At 42.5% G+C, this 27,424-nt stretch overlaps 1 protein-coding gene across 5 annotated transcripts in view; it reads right to left on the minus strand.

The window, feature by feature from the left end:
* Nucleotides 1-13,583: 13,583 nt before the first annotated feature.
* Nucleotides 13,584-27,424, minus strand: part of pcdh7b (protocadherin 7b) — a 107,533-nt gene continuing 93,692 nt past the window's right edge. For 2 of the 5 annotated variants that reach the window (XM_071459171.1, XM_071459170.1), the window contains exon 3: nucleotides 13,584-18,194. In XM_071459171.1, coding sequence (XP_071315272.1) covers nucleotides 17,722-18,194 — 473 coding nt within the window. In that variant the 3' untranslated portion in view covers nucleotides 13,584-17,721. Of the gene's footprint in view, nucleotides 18,195-19,444; nucleotides 19,464-27,424 lie in introns of all 5 variants that reach the window. The other 3 variants (XM_071459172.1, XM_071459173.1, XM_071459174.1) reach the window with 3 other exon arrangements.

Consider the following 27,424-nt stretch of genomic DNA (forward strand, 5'->3'; position numbering starts at 1 on the left):
GGGGTTTTCCTGTTTTCCTTTTTTTTTTTCCTTCGTCTTTTTTTTTTTTTTTGGATGTAGAGGTTAAGGTGGAGGGGCACAAGGCTCGTCAGAGGAGTGCCTAATTGAAAACATAAATGTCAGAGAGGAAGTGAGGCAGAGCGCAGTAGCATGGTAGAGGAGCAGGCACCCTGGGAATACCAACGAGCGCTCATTATCATCACTGTGTTTCACTGTGTTGGGCCGGGGCGAAGCGGAGAGAGGACCTGCAGGGAAGCGGATGAGGGAGGAAGGAGAGATAAGAGAAAGGAGACAAGGAAGCGAGAGGAAGGAGAGAGCTGACACGCAGAAAGGGGGATGTGGAGGGAAGTGACTGATGGGAATGAAAATATTGTAAATCCAGAGAGGGAGCGTCTGGGAAATGGCAAGAAGCAATAGGCGTTTGACAGGTGGGCGCTAAGGGACATGTAGAGACAGATATTTGCACAAAACGGTTGTGGTGTGTTTCCAGAAAAGTCCTCCCACTGTCCATTGATGTGTGCAGGGAGACTTTAGCCAGACGCATTTCAAGCCAGAAAGACAAACAGAACAACGCGCTCCACACTCCCCTCTTCATTGTTTTTGCACTTCGTCACATCTCGCTGTGTTGTTTTATCATTAGTCCTTACCTCCAGTGACTAGCTGTCAGCCTGGCCAGCGCTGAGTGAAAAATGCAAATATTTCAACTGCAGTCCATTATGAGATGCACTGCAAACCCCCCCAAACCACTTGTGTCAATACAGGGGAGGGGAGAGATATAAGATAATATGATAGACTGCTGACCTTTCTCTGTGATCACATGTGTCAATGGGATGACAAATAATCTGTTAAGTCAGGCCAGGCTGCTGACGGCGAGCAATACAGGAGGCCCAGACTTTCCACTCTTGCCTCAATCGCTCTTAAACAAGAAGTTCAGTCCAAGCACGTACCCTGATTGTGCATGTGTAGCCATGTATGGTAGCAGAGAGTGGAGCTGAAGACAAAGACCCTCTGGCTTTGTCTGACAGGTTGGGATGACTGAGTGCTTCATACATTTTACCAAAAACAACATTCAAAGTAAATTTAAAGTACTGATCTCACCAATCTCGGTCAAACTGTTTGTGTAAGCGTAAAGAACGTGTGAGAATTAGTCGTCCAACAGGTTTTCACTTCAGGCAGTCAGGAGGCATTTTGTCACAAATAAACACGGGAAATATAGACATCGTTCCTCATCACCAGGACATCATTCCACTTAAAATTATGACTCAGGACGGAGGAGATGAATGCTTTCATCAGTGAATCCCATTCATTCTTATGCATGTGCAATAGCAACAGGGCCGGATGCATTATGTTCACAAATATTCACTTAGACTCAAGGATGAACTGATTTTGGTGGTCAGCAGTTATGATCACCTCACAAACATGGTTTTGGCCTCGTGAACAGAATATCTCGGGATGTCCTCGAGGGAATCCCTTCAAATTTGGTACAAATGTCCACTTAGTCTGAGGAGATCAATGGGACATCTCAAGACTGCCTTGAGGGAAGTTCTTCAGATTTGGCACTCAAGGATGAACTGATTTGAATTCGGTGGTCAAAGGTCAAGGTTACTGTGATCTCACAAAACACATTTTTGGCCATAACCCAGAAATTCATACACCAATCATGACACAACACAAATGTCTAATGAGATAAAATGATGAAGTGATGACATTTTATATCCCAGTGGTCAAAGGTCTTCTGGCTGCTATTCAATGCTGTAACTCAGGAAGGGAAGACTTTCCTGCAACTTGGCTGGATGGCAGAGGCATACAACTACAAAGAGGTAATTCCAGTTTAAAAAAGAAAGGTGTATATTAACATTGTGATATGAGTGGATTCAAGTTATTGCATTCTTCACTTTTGGCCATATAATATTTTTTTATAAACTCTACTATATTAGAGATGTAATTATTCCTTTATGGGATATTATATTATCAGTAAATGACCTTATCCTGAAAAAAATAATCATAACAAATAATCCTAAAAAAACATTGTTTACATCAGATGGATATGAAATATAAACGTTGTAAGCAGCATCTACTCCAGCATGCTCAGCATGTGGAAGTTGCTCTTATATCCTAATGGCCCATATACTCCTGCTCTGAGTCACTCATCTAAATGCTTCCCTGCACACAACCTGACTGGCGGTGTGTGAAAGAGGGAAGTTCTAAGTTCTGCTTCCCTTACACCACAGCAGATGGGTAGAGGAGACATCTGCAGTGTGTGTGCTGTGTGTACAATACATCTCTAACTTTCTCCCTCTCACTCCCCCCTTTCCCCTTGCGTCTGTCCTCTCAACCCTCCGGCTAAACACGCTCCATTGTATTCCTCATGTTGACTCGCAAGAAAAACTGTCACCAGTGCTCCAGCCCTGTGCCATCATCTGGCTCCTCAGAGGGGGGAGTGGTGGCTCCGTGTGTGTGTGTGTGTGTGTGTGTGTGTGTGTGTGTGTGTGTGTGTGTGTGTGCGCCTGCCTGCGTGTGTGTTTGCATGTGTGTTTGTGGGTGGGCTGCCATTCCCTCCGTCTCACTGCTGCACTGATTGGCATGGCAGCAGTGAGACACTAATCTCATATGCCAGGTTGGAGGCATCGCACAGGCTCCTATCACTTGCACAGAGGTAATGCTGCTGCAGTAAGTCAGTAAACCCAATAAATGACACAGATGCCAAGGGACTGCCAGTTAAATGCGGAGGCCTTACACCAAGGAGGCAGCGGTCTGACAGGCCGGAGGGTCATGAGTTGAAGGGAACATTTTTGTTGGTATCCCAGTCTGTGGGAAAAGGGTAGTGATGAACCCATCACCTGATACAACAGCTCCTCTCAGCTTTATGGAGCTCTATTGTCACTTTTAGCTCTTCTTATTTTGGTTACTGTTTTGGTTCACTCTCTCACTGCTCTCATAGTGTCATTTTCAGCTGTGGCAAACAGACAAAGTTAGCAATGAGCAAATTATCATAGTGGAGCATTTAGCAGCTAAAGCTAGAGCTAGATCTTTCCCTCTGGAGTTGGTGGCAACCAAAAACGGAGCCAAAAGCAGGTCAATGCATTAACATTTAGCAGATGGCTAGAAACACCACATTACTTCAAATCAATTGTGTAGCTTCATAACTGCTTGATGTGTGAGTAAGCAACTGCTAACAAACTTGCTACATTATCTTAAAAGGTGCTGATATGCCAGTGTTGTGTTGACAGCTTGTGGAAACTGCCTTCTAGTTGTCGAAATAATGAAACAAAACTATAAAACACTGATATTGCTATGCTATTTTGGATATTGTGAATATCTGGGCCCAAATGTCTCATGTAAACCATATTTTATCAACCTCAAGTTAACCATACTTTAGTTGCCATGTGTTGATACGGAAGAACCAAATAATTAAAGACAAAACTTGGCTTACAACCCTCAAAAATCCCACTGAAATCACTGGCAGTTGGGTTGAAGCCACACACTGTTGCCATTGGGTTTTTGCGTGCATGGGGGGGGAAACACTGTGTGCACTCGTATTGCCTGGTAATATGGCAGTCACACTCCACGTACTAGAAGGAGCCTGGTGATTTTCTGAGTTGCAAAATTGACGCATGAATTAAATATTTTCCTCAGCTATTTCCAGTGCTACCACAGCACTTTGGTATTAACTGCCACGGTTTTTAAAGTCAATGCAGTCTCACTCACCCCAATCATGCACACCACCCTCACCCCATCGCTCCGACGAGTCATTTAGAAAGCTCTATAAAACTCTTGTTATTCACACAGGAAAGCTTCACTGAGATATGTATGCTTCTTTTTTTTCAGCCCTGCTATGCCTCAAATTCAGTCAGTCGAACTCAAACACAGTCTTATACTCTTGATAATTGTGCAGCAGAGGAGGTTAAAGGTCTTGCTCAAGGGCACACTGGCAGCAGTTGTCAGCGGCGCAGTAGATCCCCTTGCTTTATGAGCAGGCATGTGAAATAGATGATTAAACCTGACAGCGTAAATCCCAAAGATTCCAGCTGTGACACAGGTGGTTTTATCGCACATTTTATCACACATGCCCCAATGGCACAGCGATAGAAACGTTAAATCAAAAACAGGAGCTGAAGACCACGGAGTGGAGGCGTGTGATTAATAAAGAGGGTAGGAGCACGGCTGCTGACACCAGGGTGACATTGTGCACATAAACATCTGTTTTGTTTTGTCAAGGCAGTGCTGCTCCCTGGGGTTCCTGCTGCTTAGCATCATCAAATCCATGTGGATTTATTTTGTGTGTGTGTGTGTGTGTGTGTGTGTGTGTGTGTGTGTGTGTTAGTTTGTAAGTATGTTGCATTACCATACATGCAAGAATGAATCTGTATGCATGGCGTGGGCGCTTGTGCTTATGTGCAATGGGCTAATTAACTTTAGCCCATTGCACACACACACACACACACACACACACGCGCACACACATTTTCACCTTGAGGGACGAAAGCAGTCAGCAGAGGTTTTAGCGAAGGGTCCAGACACACGGCCTCTCGTGGGATACGCACCGTAGCCCCCCCCCCCCCAAACCTCCCCTACCTTTCCCCCTCTCTTGCTCTCTTCGTCTCACTGGGTGCAGCAGGAGCAAGAGAGGGAGAAGCAGGAAGTAAACAAGGTGGCCATAGGGACCACATGGTTCACACTTGGACTGTGTGAGAGTGTGTGTGTGTGTGTGTGAGAGAGAGAGAGAGAGAGAGAGAGAGAGAGAGAGAGAGAGAGAGAGGAAGAAAAGAGAAGGATGCACAGTCAGATCTGATGGGAATAAGAGGCCTTTTTGTTTGAAATCAGACCTCTCCCACCCAACCGTTTATTAGCTATCCGGCCATGAGAGTGAATTTGAGTTCACACATGGAAAATTTGCATGTTCAGCGCCATATTTCGAATGCACGGAAGTCCTTCAACCCCAATGCATCAATCAAAAGCAACCAGCTGAGCTGTGATTGCCACATGCTAGCATCCTTTGATGTCGCACATGCAAATACCAAAATGCTCTTCCTCTCATACAGAGCTTCTAACCTAAATACTTCAACAAACAAGCCACTCTTTTCATAGAGCCATCACAGTTATGCAAATGAGTAAATAAAACATGCATGCATACATGCTTGAATGATTACATTTTATATTTTTTTCCTCCACAAGTTTGCAATGTCTTACCACAATCAGATATGTAGGATAATTATGTAAAGACATGCATGCAAAATGTGCATACAAGGAACACTATCTACCATAAAACATCAAAGACAAAGTGCCGTCCTTGTCAGAATAATGCATGCATAAACAGATACTTTATATACATCACAGGAGTATTTTGTTTGCTGGTGACTATATGGCGGAGATGCACTGAGCAGAATAAGCTGCAAGCACGAGGCCACTCTCCCAAGAGAATTGGCCTACAGATCTCAGTTTCTTCTCCGCGACACTCGTTCGATGAATTATATTAGCCCGCAAGGATAGCCGAAACCATTGATCTCGGCAGAGGCTGAAATTAGCTAATTAATTACTGTGGAGGAGAGGTGGGTGGGGGGTGGTGGTGGGTGGGGGGAATCAGACGACAGAAAGCTTGATGCAAAAACTTGTCCACAAAACAAAAAAGTCCCATCCTGAAGTCTCTCCCGTGCCTGTGGAGACTCGAGGTTGAGACTTGGCTCCATGTGCCGTATGTAAATATACCTGTGATGAATTATACATGAGCGAGTGTCTTGGGCAGTGTTACTTTGGTATGCAAATGAGATATGTAAATACGCAGCAGCGTGTTGGACCAGCGGTGGTTTAAGAGATCATGGAGGGATCAATAGTTGAATGGTTTGGAGTGAATGTATTTGTTTATGCATGTACACATGTTCATGTCAGATACTATACACGCGAGCATGAATTTAGTGGGATAAAAAAAACCAAACTAGTCAGCATTGCTGGTGGGAATGCACACAGGCACAATGAAAGCAATGCTTTGACCAAATGCGTTACTAAGAATAATTGAGTTAACAATTAATGGGATAACTTGTAGTAAGAAGTTGCAGTTTTTCTTATGTTCCTTTTTTTGTGCACAAAGTTTCACTTCTGTTACCTCATCAGACCTTTTCTCAGGACAGTGTGGGCATGCACAGACTGGATTTGACTGACATCTCACTGACTCTATACATTTTCGGACTAGAGGTCTAACCAGCCAGAGAAACTAGAGGCTCCTGTGTTGATGTGCAAGGCCTGAAAGGATCAGTTCATCTTAAATACAGCATAGTATACAGTTTGGCCACATTACATTCAGCCTCAGAAAAGGACATGATGTTGCGTATTTGATGCTCGATGCTTGATCATTGAACTGCAATGTGACCATGCCTTTTAGATGACAGGACAGCAGAGGATTTACAGGAAATCAGAGCAGAGAGTCCCATGGTCGGCCCGTGGTCGGCCCATGGTCGGTGCCACTGGAACTGCCTTCTAAAGGAGAAATTATGAAAATGTGTCCTTAGGCTTTGTATATATGTTAGTGTGAGACATCCTGATGTTTGACATCCGGCTAACTAATATTTTAAAAGGCCACACACTGCATAGCACTCTTTAGACTTCTCATTTTCACAATCTGTACTACTTGGCGATTTCCTTTGGTCTAACAGTAATAAGCAGTGCAGCAGAGTGGCAGAGGTAGTCAGGCACAGTGGGATGGAAATGGCTCGGTGTCTATCAAAGTGTCAAAATGGAATATAGCTGCGCTGCACTCTCGGCCTCAAGCCACAGGGTGAGTCAGGGATTCACCACACACACTGACACATACCCACGCTCTAAGGTCAATACAATCGCTAATGAGTCAACCCCCCCCCCCCCCCCCCCCACCACCCCCTTTACTCATGATGTGGCATTGAAGTGTGTGAGAAACAGAAACAACTTCAGAGGGGGTTGATTCTTGAGCTAGAGGGAGGAGTGTGCTCTCACATGTGTGTGTTCTGGCCCCTTCCACGCAGCTGCCCTGTACATTATACATTTATCCACATGGGAAATAATGAGATCGCTGGGATCGTTCTCTTAGCAAAAAAAAAAAAAAAAAAAAGTCTTGCATTTTCATGGCTGGTGCCCTGTGCATGTTAACAGCATGAAGCGCGGTGCAAAACCAACTCTCTCTCCTGCGCTCTCTCTCTCTGTCTTTCCCTCTGGCTTTGCACAATGCCAAAATTAGAGCATATGTAGAAAATGCACGAGAACCCTACAGACACGGAATTGGGGAATAGAGGGAAAGGGAAGACAGAATAACAAAGAGTTATAGGAAAAAAAAAAAAACAAAGACCAGATGTGAATATCGTCCCACCAGCCTGACAGCGGGGTCAGTGTTCAGTCATGTCGTCTGGGGCTCTAGCATCATTGTCAGACGTCAGGAGAGGCTAAATGCAGTCAGATCCAGCTGAACAACTGGAGCTGCTGTGCACGGTTGTAAATATGTGAATCCGAAACATAAATGTAGAGCTACAGACACGGAAAAGAGTAAGGATGAGATGTGAGTCCTTTCTGGCAAAGTGTAAGCGGCAGAACGTTACCTCCCAGACTAGTTTTGCATGATATCGCCACATGATTCATATGTCAGACATGATCCTCCTCACGATGTCTGGCGTAAGTGAGAATTTTTATGCAGTGGCTTTTCCCAGAAAATAAGGAGCGATGTTTATGCATGTTTATGCATCAAGCCGAATGTGTTATAATGAAGAAATGAAAACAAAGTGTGGTTCCTCACGTGCTGCTGCAGAGCAACGCAAAAGTAACACAAAATAACCATAGTGTTCACAGCTATACACTGTGACAACACAGAAAATCCATCTGTTGCGTTTGCAAAAGCGATTAAAGTCTCAGAGTCATCATTGTGCTGTTACAAACTCCAGCTCGACTGCTGCATCCTTTAAAGATGGTTGCAGAGGTGTAGATCAATGCAGATGTAAAGACCATTTCTGGCTTAAAAAAAAAAAAATCAGACTTTCTGGTCCGTATTCTGTTTGAGACCAAAATGTCCAAGCCTGCTGGGACTGTGTCTCAATATGCTGTGTCCTCTGTTAGCTTCCTGACTATACTGATGTGGCTCATTCTTATAATGTCTATAACTGACTATGTCTTGTTTGGGTGTTGATATGTTCAGTAGCCAGTTCATTAGGTACATCTAGCTAAAAGTAATCAACTCTAGTACAACAGCTCTGCAATAAATAGAGGAAGAAGAAGTAGTGTTTCTGTTATAAGGGTCAACCATTACTGATAGAAATACCTATTAGTATTAAATATTCAATATATTGAATGTTGAAGGACTGAATTCACACCTCTCTACAACAGTTTGAGCACAAACTGATCGTTACAGTCTCAGGAGATCACTACCCATTGAAATTTTATCATAATAGCTTCATGCTGAAAAAAGTCAAGGAAGAAGGAGACAACAGGCTAATAAACATGGATGTTGATAATTGGGCGTTCAAAAGTACTAAAATAAAATATAATAAAAATTATATTTTTATGAGGAAGAAAATGCATTCAGCGTGACATCACATGTTGGTGACAGAGCCTTTGTTTACAAGAAAACATGATAGGGGTCCTTTAATTGTTTTATTCTTCCAATGGCATTTGATATGTTGTTGAATATTAGTCAGGGTATAAATTACTCTGAAGTTCATTTAAATTGTATTTATACTGCACATGTCACAATTAGAAGAAAAAAAAGGAAAAGAAAAGGAAAGGGAAAGGGAAAGCCTGTGATTAGCTCAATTGAGAAAAGGCTTCTGTGCACCAAGGTACAGTAATTACACACCAGGTGCTAATTCAAAAAACTCTTGGTTGAAGTGTTTAATTCCAAAATCTGAAAGAATGAAATAAACAACATAAAGATCAGGACACCCTTAGCAGAGAGGGTCTAATATGCAAAGGAGAAAAGCACTTCGAGTGTGTTGGCACTTGTATAATTATTTATTAGTTTTTGCCATCAGTCATTTCAATACGACCATCAGGACTGAAGCACTCTTCAACATTACTCTGTTTAGGTCTGACCCTTGACATTGGATGCTCTGCTTAATTCAGTTACCTTGAATTGGAAAAATAAAAGGAACTTTTCAGAGGCACCAGCAGTCAGAAAAGGTTTTTTTTTTTCGCTTACCATTTTCTACCAAATATTTTCCCATTTCAGCAAATCTGGCAGTCATTTTGAGTGTGCTCGAGTTTTTTTTTGGTTTTTTTTTTATAATTCAAGTTTAAAGCCCTTAAACGTATAATCTCGTGCAACATGTCAAAGGTGAAGGTATTATATTTTTTTGTGAATATTTGAGTATCAGCTTGCAAAGATGGATTTTCATGGGGTGTTTGTCTTTGGGGATTTTCAGTGACTTCCAGAAATAAGCTAATTATTAAGTGGGACTTTTTCTGCCATGAGTAAATGTATTTGTCAGGGCTTATGTTTCAGAACATGAAGTCTGAATGGAAGGTGTCGGGGGAGCGTTGGGTGTCGGACAGTCAATCAAGTAGTCACCTTTTTCTCAATCCCTTTCCCCCACAGTCTACTGCCATCTATTTGTCATTTCTCTGCCTCCTCCAGCTCTGTCTCCCCTTTTCTTCCCACCCGCTCACTTTCTCTTATGTAAGTAGTTCTCATTAATCACCGCCCGGCTCCGACTACTAAGACTTGTATGGATTTTTGTCAAATTGCTTCTGCCACATAAATCTAGCACATATAAATTTGTGTGCATTCAGCTCACAACTGATGTGTGATTAATGGGTGTGAGTACATTTGCCTGTTCCACTGAATTTTTTTTTTTTTTTTTTGGCCTCACAATAAGTAGCATTCACCTCCCACCTCGTCTTTGGCGGGAGATCACGTGAATGGCTTGGCCGTGGCTGCGGGTCATTGTGGGAAATCTATCATGTGACAGCTGGGGTCACGGTGAGACTTGTGGGTAATAACGAGTGACCTGTACACACTGGAAAGATATCACTCATACCTCCTCTCTGCCAGTCCAGTTCCTGCCTCCTCTGTGTCCTAGTTTGCAGGTGGAAACTGTTCATCATGTGCAAAACTGGAGGGATGAGCGCAAAAACAATGCATGATGGGACTACTGAGATGTGCCCACGGTGCAATTCCACAGTGCATTTATGTTGAATTCAAGTGTCCTGTGGCCCATATGTTGAAAAAAATAAATCAATTAGCATAGTTTCAAGAGCTAAAACAATTATTCAGTCAATAAAAAGAAGTCCACTGTATTCTACATTATAACAAAGCATAACAACTGCAACAAATTCACTCAAACGAATGAATGGATTTCAGAAAACACTGACTTAAGCAGTTTAAATGTGATCAAGGTGTGGGACAGTGACTGCATCTTCTGTGTGTGTCCATCTCAGCTTTAAGAACAATGAAATTAACTGTAATGACATCATCCTTGGAAAGGGGGCTGGGGGGGTGATTGCCCCGGCAAAATATAAAGGCTGATAGAATTTATGTGATCACAATTAAATCAAAGTTATTGCAGGGAGTTTCCTTATGAACTTGTTTATTTGTTCCATCCACAACACATGAAAAAGTTAGCCTTCAATCCCTCAGCACATTCGTAAAATAAATATGAAAGAGAAATCAATTTCACAAAGCCCTAACTGCTATTCCTCAGATGCCATTTCCTGTGGTTGCGCTAGAAAAATAAAATTTAAAGACAATAAAAAAGTCATAAATTGTGGATATCAAATAGCTTCCTCCAAGGTTTATGGTCGAATTTCCTTTGCTGATGTGATTTTGAGTCGTTATTTCGCACCAGTGAGCATAAATGGGAATGGAATTTATATGAAAATGGTATATTTCATGTTTGATGTTGGAGAAATGATCAATGATTTCATTAATTAGCTCTACATATTTGAGCTTTAGGAATAGTACTTTGATTTTCTCCCTATCTCCCTCTTGCCTTGTAGTGGAGTAAAGCTGTTACCCTCCCTATCCTGCCGTACCTGCAGTTTTCTCTGCCCGTCTGTCCCACACTATCTTCCCTCATAGGCTGGTTGAACACGACACCACTGCAGAGTGGACCTTTGATTCAGGTGAATGCCTGATTATTATCGAGGCTTCACCTACGCCTCCGTTTGGGCTCCTGTTCTGACGGAGGAGCCTGTGTGGGAGGTCAGTGCACGGCCGGACCTTTGAGCCTGTATGCAACTTTGCATGGGGATCGATGATAGCAGGGCAGTGTCAGATATGATTGCTGGTGATGGCTGCCAGGAGTTGTTTGTTGCTGCCAGTTGAAAAAAAAATAAAGTATCAGGTGCTTGTGAACCTGTTGTGCAGCTCTTTGTTGTGATACAGTCAGAAACACTCACGCCCACACAACTCCAACCATGATGGCAACCTGACCTGATAAGACCTCATTTGGTGCTAAGAGATAAAAAAAACAAAAACATTTAAGAATTAATAATTTAAGCCAAACTGTATTATTGCCTGTTGATATCCCGTGGTATCAAAGCAGCTACAAATTTTGCACAACTTATTCTTATTTATGGTATTCAAAGTCTTCAGTCACTGTTTTATTCATTAAAAAAAATCCTCACAACAATTCATTGGTATGCATTGCCTAAACATTAATTACATTCAAATTCATTCTAATTTGTCTTAATTTCCCCCCTCTCTCAACAGAAAAATTAATACTACCCGCTGATTATTCCATGCCAGGCAATTCAAAACGCTTCAGAGAGGACAAGAAAATGAGCGAGACCATTTGCATATAAACATGATTCAAACCTAGTATTTCTTAGAAGTGGCATCTTTTGAAGACAAACATGCAGGGGGAAAACATAATTGTCTTACTTTTGAATCTCCAGTTGAAACTGTACACAAATAAAACTTCCTAGCCTTGTGGAAAAACAATGTTTTTCTGTTAATATGTGGATAATGATATGACACAACATGAATATGATCCTTATTTTGCGCCACTGAAAATCTTTATTCTAACCTGAAATATATTTTATGATCCTATTACATTGGCTTGTCAATTAAAGTCGCACTAATTAATATATATATATATATATATATATATATATATATATATATTTACATTATTAATGCTCAAATGACCATGTGTAATTTGAAAGTAACGCTCATATAGTGATGAACCCATAGAAAGTTATCACCAAATTCTGCTCTAAACAGCTGTTAAAGTTTCTTTCAGCCCATGTGACGTGTTGTAACTGTTTGCCCTCTAATATTCCTGTGACAGCTTAGAAGAAAACATTCTCCAAATGATTGAACTTTGGAGATGTAATTTGTAGTTTTCTATTAAGACGCCATTAGCGGTTTGAGGGTGTAGGAGAGGCTGCGGAATGCTGTTAATCAGAGAATAGGGAATGGAGTAGAATGGATCTCTAATCACCTAGACCGTAATCGCCTCGTAAATCAACCCAGACATACAGTCAAGATGAGACACACACTCAAATACATATGGATATATGCACACATGTGTGCATATGTACAGCTGACATGGTTATTGGAACAGGGCAGATGTTAGTTTTTGAATGAGTACTGATTGCTCCACATCAATGTCACTTACTGGCTTGATGCAATAAATGATGTGTAACAGCTAACCACATGTTCCTCAACTGAGTTTGTTATTTTTCTCTAAGAATATGGTCCCCACTGAAAATCTTTATTTTATCCTGAAATATATTTCATAATCCTATTACACTGCTTTGTCATTTAAAGCTGGTATAATTATTATTCTTTTTTACATTATCAATGCTCAAATGATCATATTAACCACAAGTTATTACACAAATTACATGCAGCTAGCAAACAAGCTCTGATGACACCCACTGTACCCTGCCTGTTAGCGAAAAACCAGCCGACAAGAAGTTAGCAACCAGGTTGTGAACAAGAAGTGACACAAAAAAAGGTCAAATATTTTTCACAAGGGTTGGTGGAGACTAAAACAGAGCTGTAAATTGAGTTAATACTGGATTTACATTCATCAGGTGCACAGAAGCAGGACTCCAGATGAATGCTACTGTTGCTCTGCGTCGGCTAGGTGGAGACTGTTTGCTAACACGTTAGCGATAGCTACCTCACAATGTAATAATTTGTCCTATCTTTGCCCCCACGTGGACAAAAATCAATTAATGCAGCTTTAAATAATACTTACGTGGATTTTATAGATTAATGTCCTAGCATATAGTAAGTTTACTTCATGTTAGATTTTTTCTTTTGAAATAAAAGTGCATTATTACACTGTTTGTAATGTCTGGTTAACACTACAAGATAAATGCCGCCTGTCAATTGGCTGGAATACAGTGTTTTCATATTTACAAGAATTTAATATTCACCCTTATTTAAATTACTTGAACTGTGTAGTTAATGTTTAAGTGGAAATCACCCGCAGTGACTTTAAAAGAACAAATAATTAGAGTTGTTGGAGTTGTTTGAATTACCGTTTTGATAAGAGCTTTATTGTATTATGGTGTTGCTCTTTAAATTTCTTAAATGACTAATTTTAATTTCAAAAAATAAAATAAAAAATAATAAACATACACATGAAAACAATTAAACCAAATACACTTCAAGGATAGAATTTGTTTTAACATGTTATATTTTAATTTCTGCAGAGACAAAAATGACAAGCAATTTATTTACACAAACCTGTACAAAAGCAAATTAAATTATGTAAAATATCTCATAAATAGAAGTGGACTTGCGTTCAATACACTTTGCCATGTTCAGCTAAGCTGCGTGCATAGTGACTCATATTAAACGATGATAAATTTGTTCCTCAATTTCTATATCAACATCCAAGTCGCAGGACAAATAGTAATGGTTAATATTACAAATCTCATTACACACTGTGAATGCTATACGAATAGAGGTGAGCACAGACTGAACACACACCTCGGGCAGCAACAAGATACAGACATTTTGATGGCAGGTGTTGTGTACTTCATGTTCTGTCAAATGTTGAGAGAAAAAAAATGACAACGTAATACCATCTGCAATCATCCAGATTTCTGTAGCATTTATCTCAGTCAATATCAGAGAAGAAAAAAATTACTGAGTCTATCAGTGCTCAGATATGAACTAGTGTGCATTGTATTCGGTGTAAGTGCCAATATATGGCATATTTTCTTTCATTACCTCTTTTTGTCTGAGGTTCACGCTACAGAGTCTTTGTTTTCGCTTCAACTGATCTTGAAATTCAAAGCATCACCTTGCAGAATCAAACGCAAGCAAACGTCGTCGCCCGCTCATTCGTGGGACAGGGTTTCATCATCCGCTGATATGCATATACTGTAAAAACGCATGTGTGAGTGTTGTTGTTGTGTTGCTTGGCACATCCTGAGGTGTGTGTTCTGTCAGCAACTCTCCCTTGCAGCCCCCCCCCCCCCAACTTCCACTCCTCCTAGTAAACCATCACATTAGCATTTTTATCTCTAGGCTCCCTCAACTCTGAGCAGTCAAATGTCTCCAAGCATTTTTTTTTCAACCCCCCCCCCCCCCCCCCCTTCCTTTCTATGCTTTTATATTCAGTCCTAGAGCTTGTTTCATGCACAAAGAAGGTTACCTGACCTCTGATGTCATACATGTACATGAGTGGAACACGACAAAAAAATCCATTATATCATTATTATTACTACCAACAAGCAACTTTACTTACTCATTCGGTAATGCACTATGCTAGGAATGGATATTTCAACAAGATAATTGAACCCAGTGAACAACAGCCATTTGAATATTAGACCTATAGGCTTACTGACATTTGACTGGTCGTCCTCCGAGTAGCTTTTGACATCATGGGATTTCATCTAAGATATGCAAATGTTTTTCAGTCCGTTCTTAAATGCCACCCCATCTACTTTTGTAAGCATGTCATTGTTATGCACCATTCCAAACCAACATTAAATCATACCAATTGGTATAAAAAGGCACAATTGCATATTTGCATTCACTCTAGTATTTTTTTTTTTTTTTTTTTTTTTTAGTTTTTTTTTCTTTTTTCAGAAGCACTCTAAATATACAAAGTGGCACCAGATAAAGAAAAAAGTAAAACACATAGTACATTGTCATGATCATTTCCACGGTTTTGACTGTTATTGTGTAACAAATTAATGTATGGGATTAAAAAGAAAAATACAGGGTGGAGATTAAAGAAAAATTAGCAAAGATTTCATGGTGTAAAGTTGATATAAATGAAAGATATGAAAGATGTGGGTTTGTGTGGTGATATGAAAGACAACAATGAAATCAAGTATAAAAAAGAAAACAAATCAATGGTATGTAGAGTCTTAATTGATGTACTAAGTTGGCTAATACATGGCTAATGTTTCTTTAGGTATAACGAAAGCAAGCAACAAGGTGGATTTCCATGTTTACAGAGATAACATTTTTTTGTACATTTTGTTTTACAGTTTTTTTTTCTTCTTCCTTCTCAGTAAGTGAAGTAAGTTCCCATTAAACGTGCAGTAAAAAGTAAATATTTATGTATACAGTTGATAAGTATAGGAGCACTTTCTTTCGAACAACGAGTAGTACTTACAGACTATAGATTGCCGGATTACTGAAAAAGCAGCTCCGGTTAAACCAAAGGGGTTTTGCTAACATACAAAAAGTTCCATTGCATCTGATATTCTTTTGCTTTATTACAGTCATGAGATTTTACGCCTCAGTAGCTGCGAAACAGAAAAAGAAAAATCACTGTAGACAAGGAGGCACAACATCTCAACATAGTTATGTATGTGTGTAAGTGGTCATTAAGCGCCAGCTCTGAGGATGGAATGGATGTTGTGTTGAGACATCACATTGTTATCGTTCAAGCTCAATCCTTCATTTAAAAAATTCTTCATGTAATGTGTACTTAAAGCAAAGTTCTCCCAGAAAGCTATTTTTGTGTGTAAATGGGGGAATGCTTCATCCTGCTCGCGAAGCTTTGGTTTCACTTTGACACCATTTTTTTTCTCAAAAAAACCAAAAACAAACAAAAAAAAACAATCTCCTGGTATCTGCTCGTTCCGACGTTGCTTTTTGATTGTTCTCCATTGAGCTGATTCTTACATTCGTGCTCAAAGATGCCATCACCACGTACTATGGAAAAGCAACATCTACTAGTGCTAAAAGGACTTTAGGACAGCCATGTGTGGGTTAATGTCACCTTGAAGGCTTGAGAAGAAGTGAAAAAGAAGTTGATGCTGGTTGGTCACATGTACATTATGATATTTATTGCTCAGTCTATCACACACACAAAAAAAGGAGTAACAGTAAAAAGCTGTCCTTAGAGCTGTTTTAGGACCAGCTTGGCCATGTTTACGCCTTTCTAAGCCTATTATTGGTGTACATCTACGGTATACACTAAATATGGCCTATACACACATACTATATACTGCATATCTGGCCCATACACACGTACAATTTCAATTGCACCTCCATAATTTTAATCTCGGCATGCCATACACTGTGCTTACCCAAGATTACCAGTCAGTACAGCAGTGCCAGTGGCCTCAGTCGAATGAATCTGCTTTTCTGCATCCGTCTATGTGTGTGTCTGCGTGTGTGTGTTTGAGGACAAAACAGGGTAAGTATTGATAGAAACGGTAGCATCCCACCGAGGTGATCCAAAATACGCACGACCAATGTACACACATGCTTTCCCAGCCATAGCGGTGATAGGTCATGGCTCTAAGATCTTGCATCTCTTAAAGAGGGTTTTGGTCTCAATGTCGCCAATCAAAGACAAAGAACGAGAGACTGAGGGAAGGTGGCGAGACAAAAAAGGGGAATGAGAGCGGTTAGCGTCGTTGCCGTGGTCCAATGCTTATGTACAATGAGTGACTTGAGCGTACACACTGGAAAGTTAGAATCAGCCATGGCATGTACGTCATAGTGTACCAGTTGGATGTAGTCTGAACCATGGGTTTGTTGCAGCAAATTCCATTGGCTCGCATTTCCATCCGTTTCAAGAGAGGACTCAAATAAATGTTGTTTTCTGGGCTGAGTATTTAAAGCTTAGTCTTTTCCGTCCTTGTAGGAATTGAATACAGTCCAGTTTTATTCTGCTATTGAGCAACTTCTATCACAAACAGTCATGATGGTAGAGTCCATGGACAGCTCAGCATGATAGAGACCATTGTATTGTTGCAGCCACAGACACGGCCAGAGTGTTGCTCTGGTCTGAAATTAAAAAAAAAGGCAAAACCAGACACACTTTGAAGTCAAAATAGTCCACATGTACAGCTTTGTTTCTAGAAAAAACACAAACAGAAAAAGAAATGGTCTCTTATATATAGTGTCTTCTTCAGGGAACGGGGGCCTTCATGGGGGATAGGGGGTAATGCATGCATGTACTGTATATGTAAAATGAGTTGATTATTGTACAGATTGACTGTCAGGCAGCAGATCGTGTCCCAAGAGCCCGACTCGCCAGTAGAACAGCCTCATCCCAAGTCCAATCAGTGGCCACAACAGTTCTTCCTCCTCCTCCTTTCTGCCAGGTCATGGCCGGAATTAGCACTTTAAAAATGGATTTATGTTCATCTATCCACTTGGATTTTTCATTAAGGAGCTGTTGTTAAAAGTCTTTGGAGAAAGTTTTAGTCCTACCTTGCACAGAACAAGGGTGGCTAAAAGCTTCTAGAGCTGTAACGGTGGTGGGTAAGCAGCTATGCTCAGTGTTGTATTTTAATGCCATATGTCGTGGCACAGCAGGAGTGTCTAACCCTCCAAGCTCACAGGTAGACCTCCCGTCGCGTCAGAGTGCCACAGGATGTGGGCTTGTACTCCCCAGTAGGTGCCAGAGGGATCTCCTCGGTGGGGTGGCCCAGTGCCTCCTCCCCGCCTCCTGGCGAGCCGTAGGAAGGCGAACCGAAGGCCTCATAGGAGGAGGAGGAGGAGGCCATCTTCTTGTTGAGCAGGTTGCGATTGCGGTCGCCCATCATGTGAGCGGCGGTGGGGTCTCCGTTGGCCATGGCGGCCATGGCGAGGGTCTCTTGGCTGCCGGGCTGCTCGGCGCTGCTGCTGCCGCTACCGCTGCCGCTCATGAAAGTGGAAAGCTTTGGTTGTTGGGGGTTGGTGGTTGACTTGGATGGCCGTCGCTCGGGCGACGTGCGCACAGGCATCCAGCAGGAGTCCGAGTGGCCGTACTCGTCGCATTCCCGAGTGCACTTGCCAGTCATGGCTACGTCAGGCAAGGGCCGGGAGTCTAGAGGAGGGGGAAAAGAGACAAACAACAGTAAGTGATACTATTTGTGTCACTAAAATGGGATATTTCATGATAAACTAACATTCTTGACTAAAAAGTTCCTAACGCTAAGTGTTTGTTGTGGTATATGTTACATGATTTGGCTGTTATGAATTCCTTCATTAGATGCGTGAATCTGAATTTTCTCCCTAATGAGGTCATCACCGCATCTGAATGTGAATGGAGAAGGTTAAAATAAATAAATAAATAAATAAAAACTGGTCACAATGGTTCCCAGGCACCTACTGTCACAGCTAATGTAGGAATCTGAATTTTATCACCAGCGGATAGTTAATTAAGCTTTGTACGGATAAAATTTGTTTTCATGCAGAACCCATACCACATGACAGCAACGGGGAACAGAAAAGCAACGATGAAAAGAAGAGACTCCACTGGCTACGACAACAGCCTCCAAACTCAAAAACAGTGGCGTGAGTCAGAGTTGAAATAATGTCATGCTTCAAAAACGTGTTTGTGCTGAGGGAGGGAGGGGGGGTGGGGGAGGGGAGCAGCGATGGAGAGAGTAGGTACGAGGTCAGTCTCTTCTAAAATTGAAGTTGCACAATTAGGCCGTCTGTCTTGTGCGCGTCTGTGATGTGCGTGGGTGAGTATGTTTGTGAGATGGGAGCACCAACAACACCCTATTTCCTTATCTGGTGATTGACAGACGGCAATCACATTCTAATCTAAGTAGCTTAATAGCTTTGCGTGGCTCTAGCGCCCTGATATCCTCTTAAATCCACTAATAGGGGTCTTAACCAATTACCTCGATGGGCGCTGGCCTTAGATTAACTACGTCTACTGTATTATTGTGGAAAGCAAATTATGTGCTTACAATGCTACATCAGGACAACAGGTTTGACAGATACCCTACTGCCGGTGACTACTGTCAGACATTTGAAAGATAATTATCCCAAAGACAGCCAAAAAAAATAGACCCAAAGCTGAGAGGAATTAGCTCAAAAACTGTGAAGCGGGAAAAAGAGGAGTCTACTCCACAGCTTGGACCGAATGCTTAGACATTACACAGTGCCAGCGTTAATAACAGTGCCAGTGTTATAGAGATGCTATGTTAGATGTAATTTATTCATGACCTGATGGAAAACCAAAATCAAGCAGAAAGCGAGGGTGAGTGCAAACCAAGCCAAGCATGCCTTTGCCCATAGTAAAAAAAAATAAAAACAAAAACAAGAGTTTGGACCATGGCTTACTTTTAATGCTCTTTTTCTCCTGTAAAAGAAAAAAATAGAACAGAAATCACTCTTTTATATTTTTGCACTTAAAATATCTGTATATATATATACTGTATGAGAGACCTTGAGCAGCATCGAAACTGTAACTGAAAGTCACGTTGACAACAGCACCAAAAAAGTGTTATGCAGAGCAGACACATGACTGAGGAGACAATGCAGCTGAGACAAGGACAGCAAAGAAAGAGGAGACAGGGAAAACAAAATGAGAGTCCTCTGAAGTCCTGCGACTGATTTGTGTTTTTTAATCAGCAAAAGAATCACTCGTTTCACTACGAATTGCCTCTGAGCGAAAACATTCGATATTACTTCGAGAGTGCCATTCCTGTGCTGCTAGACATCTGATTTCTGCTAAATACCTTGTGGAATCCATTTTTGTGTCACAAATTACCTTTGTAAAGCATCAACTGATGATTTGCCACTCAATGTATAGCCAATGCCTCGGGGAGTAGCTGCCACTCGATAGAAAAATCAAATAACTTTTTTTTTGTCATTAGTGAGCCCAAACAGCTGAGTAGTTCTGTTTAATGAATTGTAAATAGCTAAATAAATGAGAAGAAAGGCAGGAAAATAAAAGAGAATTGAGAGATGAAATGGCATTCACAAACAGTTAACATGCCAGCTGCGATGTGATGAAAATGCTGATGGATCACGGGCATGGCGAGAAAAGAAACCTCTTTGTCTCCCTTTCCCTCCTTTTTTCCTCTGTCGCACCTCTGCAAACACAGACATCTCAGAGACAAAGCAGATATCAGGTGCTGATTGCCTTGCTCATTTGCACTAAGATTGAGCCATCAGGCTACCCACAATGCAACAGCGGCTCTCTTTCTCTCGAGGCCCCGGTGCCCTGCTCCTGAACTTGAATCCAATTGCCCCCAACCCCAGTCCCATTCAGACAAACTAGTACAGAAAAAAAAAAAAATCAGCAGGGAGGACCTCTTGCTTCCTCCAGCTCTCATGGGGAAGAGCAGCCAGCCTTCAGCGCCACATCTCCGCTGCCCTGCACGGCGAGGTGCTGAGGTAGTTAGCCGGCGCTCTGTGTGTTGTGTGCTCTGGAAGGAGGCTGATTATTTCCCAGCCATGGTCCACTGACTCTGCAGGCTTGCTCAAAATGAAGACGTTCCCCACTGAGCTAATAAATTGGGTTGCAAAACCAAAGCAAAAAATGCTCTGTTGTTTTTTTTTTTCTCTTCCTCTCTTAAAAAGTGTCACCTCCCTCTGAGGTTGGGCCATCAATATGAGTACTTTAAAACCACTTAAATCCATCTGTCCACGCTTCAGCCTGGACTAGTATTTTAACCTGCAGACTCAGGAGTAGCTGTGGGTGATGCTAAATTAATTTTAATCTCCACTCAACATCAACAGATTATTTTAGTACCTTGTAAACACTGCTTCGTTTGAGTCAAACTTTACTTAATTTAAATCTGATAGCGTTTCTGTAGAATTAAAGCTGAAACATTACAATGCAGCTTAAAAAAAAAAAAAAATACTCATACATATATGTATAAAGGGCCCTTTAAAGGCCCAGTTCAGAAATCAGGACGTAGAAAATATCCTCAACCCCTTAGAGCACGCACAGCACAGCAGCAGGCTTTTGTTACATATTCACAAACATCCCACAAGCCCTCGCTATCAGCCACAACATAACACAATACAAGTGGGTCACTCTGCTGTGTTAAAAAAGCCTCGATGCAACACTGAGAACCCAACAAGGCAGCCTCTCCATCCCAGGTTATGCCCCCCATCAAATCGCTGCAGGGGACTCAGGCTTTGTTATTTGGGGATCCAGAGCCAGGAAACGGTGACACAGGCTGGGTGCCATGGGCCGGTGCCACGTCGCTGGAGGAGAAGAGCTTTCGGCCGAGCGGGGGCTAGTCTGCTCATAACAGCCATTAGCCCTCTTTTACATTTACTCAAAAGAGGCTTCCGGAAGAAGAGCGAAGGGAGGGGCGGGCGGTGATGGTGGATCAGGGAGTGATTGGCAGAACGGAACGAGCGGCAGCTTTGGCTGAGATATGGACACAGAAAGTGGTGTGCCGCTGCAGTGGAGACGCCACAGTGCAGCAGAGCTCCCAGATATTTGTGTATTTGCTGATTGGGCTTGTCTGTATAGTGAGGACTATCTTTCTTCATTTGTGCAAGAAAGCAGCCTGAAAGTGGGACAGTGGTTGCACTACTTGAGCTGTGGCTTTTCTTAGCTGGCTTTAGTCAGCCACCCTATCAGCTGACTAGCTTACACTGTGGGATATTTCAAAGAACCTCCGCTGCCGGGGTACAGTGGCAATTCGATGCGGTGTCTTTAGCCCTCGCTAAGATGTTACAGCGGTAGGAAAAAATAAAAAAACGGAGAGTTAGGCTGTCAAAGCTTCAGGGCATATGCACGCTAATGTCTGTTGCGGGGGCATTTCTGGGCAATTACAGTTCAGTATGTTTGTTTGTGTCACGGTGCTGCACACAGTGTTTTCACTGTAGCATGTCAGCGAGTGCACTTGCCAGTCCGCATCCATCTACGTCACCATCTCTTTCACTTTTGAGCTGTATCGTCCCCCGCACCGCCACTCCTTCCTCTCCTTCCTCTCCTTCCTCTCTCTATATTTCGCTATGAACCACTGCTACAGAGACTGAAGCTCCGTGACCTTTTGCCCTCTCTTTTCCGGCCGGCGGATTCAATCCAAACAGCTGAGGCGTTCGGAGGAAGAGATGGAGGGAGTGGCGGAGAAGGACAGAGAGTTGGAGGAAAAAAAAAAAAAGGAAGAAAGAGAGAACGTCTGAGAGGGAGGAGGAAACAAAACAGAGGTGATGTGCCTGCACGGATTCTTGTGTATGTGTTGACACCGTCTTTGACAGACGCTGCAGTTGGCCGGGCAGCGGATAGGGGTCGGAGCAGAGAGGGAGGGGGAGGGCATGGAGGAGAGGATGAAGGCAGAGATGATGTAGAGAGGGAGGGATGGACAGAAAGAAAATATAGGAGAAAGAGATGGAGAGAGAGGAGGGAGAGTGTGTGTGCTGAGTATAGCAGGGTCAGGGCCTGGGAGAAGAGAAAGAGCAGATTGAGTGGAGAAGACAGCATGGCTGCCTCTGGGCCGTCACAGGCCAAACACACTGCCAAAGAGAGCAGTGGAGAGGAGAGCCGGGAAGACAGGAGGAGAGGAGAAAGAATTGAGGACATTCACAAAGACAGAAGGAGGAGAGAGGAGAGGAAGACAGGACAGAGGGAGAGTACAGGGGGAGAAAGAGTGATGATATGAGCTGAACTTTGATAACAGAAGACGTTCTGTGCTGTAAATAACTCCTGGTCTCATGCGCTGCCAGGTCAGTCTGCGTCTTCTCACTCTGGCACACATTAACCTATCAATGTAAAAACCTCAATTTAGCCCGTTTTAAGGTTTCAAATTATCTCTCTAACAATAAACCCTTGTGTCCAGGAAAAGGTTAGGCACCACTAACCTCTCAGCTAACTCAATCTAATCTACTTCCATCACATTCCCCACATTAAGAAAGCTGAAAACAACACTTTAACCTCTAAATGTCATTTACACCCATCCACATGGTTCCAATTTGAAGCCAGAGTAGAACATCTTATATTTGATCAAGACAAGGGAAAAGAAAGTTTTTCAAGGCATGGGCAAAAAAAAAAAAAAAAAAAGAAAAGAGGCACGAGAGAGGGCGCCTGTGTGAGAAGAGCGAGTCTAGCTTTGAAATGCGCTTGTGATTGCCTTGCACCCCTCATCAAAGACCTCCCTGTACAGACAGATCTATTTCTCACGGCGGAGCAATCAGCGTGAAGATGACAGTGTACACTGCTGGGTGTCACACAGATTACTCCGTGTGGCTGAGGGAGAGAAAATGAAATATTTATCTTGGGAAAGAGAAAAAAAGAAAACAGCTGTTGGAAATACTCAGGCCTTCATGAGAAAATAGGAGAGTGAGAGGAGAAAGAAAGGAGACAAATGAAAAGTAGTACAAGGAGACAGCAGCGAAAAAAAAAGAAAAGAGTAAAATCAGGATGAAACGCAGATGGAAAACAACACCAAAGAGAGCTTGCGTTCTCACTGCAGTTGCTCTGCAGTCGTCTTTCTTGCTTCTCCCTTTCTCCTTTCTCCTCATTCTCGCCTCTAATAAGGTCCCATTTAATTAGGTGAAACTTGCCGACAAATTATGGTGTAAGAGCGAGTCTCCCTGTGTTTGGCTGTCTCGCTTTTTAGGGCCCCTGTGGCATTGCCTCGCAGCTGAGAGGTCCTCTGCATCAAAGACAGACAAGCAGACAGACACTCAATGCCACTGAATACACACACACACACACAAGTAAAGGTGGCTGTGGGGGAATGAGATGGAGAGAAAGAGAAAAAGAAGAAGAAGAAAGAAAGAGGGAGAATGGCCCGAGAGAAGGAAGTAAGGTGAGGGAGAAAGCAGCGGCGAGAAAAAGAATAGGTGCTAAATTATTAAGGCCGTGGCGGCGAGCTCAGACAGAACAATATCCACAGGAAAAAGCGATATTTGTCTTTCTCTTGCTGAGATGTTTGCCAGACAATTAAGGAGGGATGGAGGAGAGAAAGACTCGCAGTGGTGCGGGGCAAAATGAGAACACAAGGGGAAGTCCTGGAGAGCGATGACCTTTCGCAAAACGTGCAAGTCATGGTGCGCACCGCGAGCAACGGCATTAATTGATGGCATTAACGTCAGCAGTGGAGAATTTTTTCCCTCAGTGGCACAGCAAGTTAAATCCAAACCTCAAACATGTAACCCCCATTAGTCCAGTTAAGATCTCGCAAGCGGGGGGCCAATTTAATCGAAAGAGGAGAAAAGAAGGAATTTTCCGTCCCTCTTAATTACTCCTCTGCACATAAGAAATGACTATTTATACTTAAAAATCTCACCCTGTTCCTGAGCCTACTTGACCCACATTTGCCCTTCTTCATAACCAACATATTTCCCTGTAGCAGTAACTTTTTTTTTTTTTTTTTTTTTTGCTTTAGCGGCAGGTGGAATGGAGGAATGCTGCTGAAAGTGGCAGCAGGTGATGTATTCTCTGCCTCTCTGAGCTTCTTGAAGTATTTACTGCCTTGGCAAGGGCAACTAAGGGAATAATCTGGAACCCCCTGCCATGCCTTGAGAGGTGCAGGACGGGTGCAGAGAAAACTGGAGAGGGGAGGCGAGCGGGTGAGCGAGCGAGCGGGTGAGTGAGGGGAAAAATATACACAGCCCTCGACGGAGTTTTGTAATGAGCTGTCACCTCCTTTTGCCTCGCTTTTTGAGATGCCCAACCTCTGCGTGGAACAAAGAGCTGGCATAAGGAAAAAATACACATGAGGTCATCCAGTACTTATAAGGAAATTTTTTTTTTTAGGTAGATGACATCACTTCCTTTTCATTCCTCCGGGTGCTCAAACGCTAACAGTGCATTATGGGTACGATATGGCTGCTTTTCCCTCTCAGCAGGGTCAATACTCTTTCTGGAATAATGAATGTACTGCGGCCTGCTCCTGAGGTAATTAATTGAAGAGAGATTAACTAGCATAATTTCATTCTGGTGACGATCTCTCAGCCAATTATCAAATGCAGCTTGCACTCTCCCTCCCCTCTCTCTCTCTCTGGGTCCCTGCCTCTCTCGGCCCATTTGAACAGTCAGCACTCAAAAGCCGAAGACCCCCATAAATAAACTGTCCCCCCCCTCGTGCCGTGCTCCCTCATTCATCTTGCATGCGCACGTTCGCGGACATGCACGCGTGCAGGCGCGGGCGGACGAAGCTCCTCGCGCCACACAGCAGGTGGTTGTCGTGTTTCCAGGAAGCAGATTTTCTCTCTCTCTCTCTCTCTCTCAGGTGCATAAATGCAGACACCCTGGGCCGTGTCCTGAGAGCACTTCTGACCCCTAACCTCATCTATAAGTGGAACAACAGCAGGGTGATGTGAAGAGGAGAGAGGCAGAGTGACTCATCCACTCTGCTAATAAGAATGATGGCTCTGGCTTCCTGCTTCGCACACAAGACTCGTGAAACACCTAACTAAAAAAAAAAAAAAAGAAATCCACAAAATCTTAAAACAAAGGGATTTTCTCATCAGGATTTCATATTATCCTTCAAGCATAACACTTCTAATCACCTTTACAAGCTACAATTCACATCTTTGTATATGTTATGCTTGAAAAAATACCCAATTACAGTATGAAATAAAGTACTTTATGCCCCCACCCTCCGACACACCCCTACCCCCACACACACACGCACACGTTTGTGTGTGTTTTCCTCCACATGGCACTCTGAGCTTATACAAAATTCTCTGGAAGCCCCGTAAGGATTAGCTTTAGCTGCTCTGCTATGGTGCACACATGCAACACTGCTAGCAACCGATAAAACAATATGGCAGGTTCAGCTCATTTTCACATTTCCATACAGACACTGCTGGAGCAAAACCTTACATTAACCGTGTAGTGTGTGTGTGTGGGTCTGTGTGTGTCTGTGTGTGTGTCTGTGTGTGTGTGTGAGAAGCTTGTGCGTGTCGACACTCTGCATTCCCAGCCACGAACAAGAAGACAAGCACACAGTATTATTTGATAAGACAAAACACAGAATACAGATGAAAGGGTGATGGGTGTGTAAGAAAATGGTAGGGCTTGCTGAGCTACTGTGAGCGTGTGAGCAAGGGGTTAAATAAGTACCAACAAAATGTGTTTTTATTGTTTATTACTCCTCTAAATTCCTCCTCTCTCACACACATACACACCATCCCTCAGTCTCTCTCTCTCTCTCTCTCTCCAGTCTTTAGAAAAAGAAGTGTCATTGCTTCTCCTCCACTGTTACTCTTATCGCACACTCCCAGGCGCACTCACACAATAGCCTGTTTTACACCATTAAATGGTTATTTGTCAAAATACAATTTCAATTAAATCCTCCCTAAAATAAAAAAAAAAAGACAGAAAAAAAAGCCTGTGATTTGTGCTTTTTACCGATCGTACTAATAAGAGAAAACATCTAAATCACAGGCTTGTATGGGTGGACTGGAGGTCTACGTGGGGAGAGACATAACGATTGTTTGAGGGGTACAGTTTCAAACATGGAGTAATTTAAAAAAAAAAAAAAAAGATAGCAACTGTTTAATTTGATATAGTTAAAATGAACGGTGACTGCACAGGACATACGTCATGTTCAGCGCGTGTTCAGCCCTGCAGCACATGAGCTATGATGCTATGACAAAAAAGTATTATACTACTCATATAACACTCATATAACACTGGCAGCAAATTTGCATCAGACTCCCATTGTGTCCTGCTCACCAGATCTGATTTACTATGGCCTACATAGCAGAAAATGTGCTCATGCAATGAATGCATTATTATTTCAAAATAAAAGAACCCCAGTAATCACCTGCCAGTATAAAATGTACTCTCTCAGCACCTTATGTCTAAAACAAAGGTTCCACTCGCTGTAAGTCGATAGCAGTGGCAGGCTAGCTAGTTGGCTTGTGAGTCAGCCAAATAACACCTACTATCCACCATGCTTGTCATTCTGAGTATAGCAATTAGCTCTCAGCTGCTAGCACATCCTAGTCCGGCCTGAGCTGGGCATAGTGAGTCACGACCTTAATGGAAAGCTGGTGGTGGAAATGTGGTGGAGGGTAATTATGCTGACCTCAAGGGAGAGGCTTTCAGTTTTACAGCATGTAGGCTCATAAACAGGCACTGGGAGCTCCACTCCAGGGCAGAAAAAGGCAAATTATCCGGAGCCTATGTTTTCCAGAGGGGATTGGTTTTCTGGTGTTTCAGCAGGTTCACAGAGCCTGGTGGACTTTTGTGTTCTATCGCTGAAAAACTCAACTCTGAGGGAAATTCAGTTGATCAAGTTCTGTTGATATGGGTGAAGAAATTATTCCCCTTTCTTAGCAAATTCAACCTTTTCTTTAAGTTTAATTTTGTGTTTAATGTTGTGGGAGTTGTGAACATTT

The sequence above is a fragment of the Trachinotus anak genome, unplaced genomic scaffold (genome assembly GCF_046630095.1).
Source record: "Trachinotus anak isolate AG129_WGS33_773 ecotype Australia unplaced genomic scaffold, CSIRO_AGI_Tana_v1 ptg000023l, whole genome shotgun sequence".
In the NCBI taxonomy this organism is placed as follows: Eukaryota; Metazoa; Chordata; class Actinopteri; order Carangiformes; family Carangidae; genus Trachinotus; species Trachinotus anak.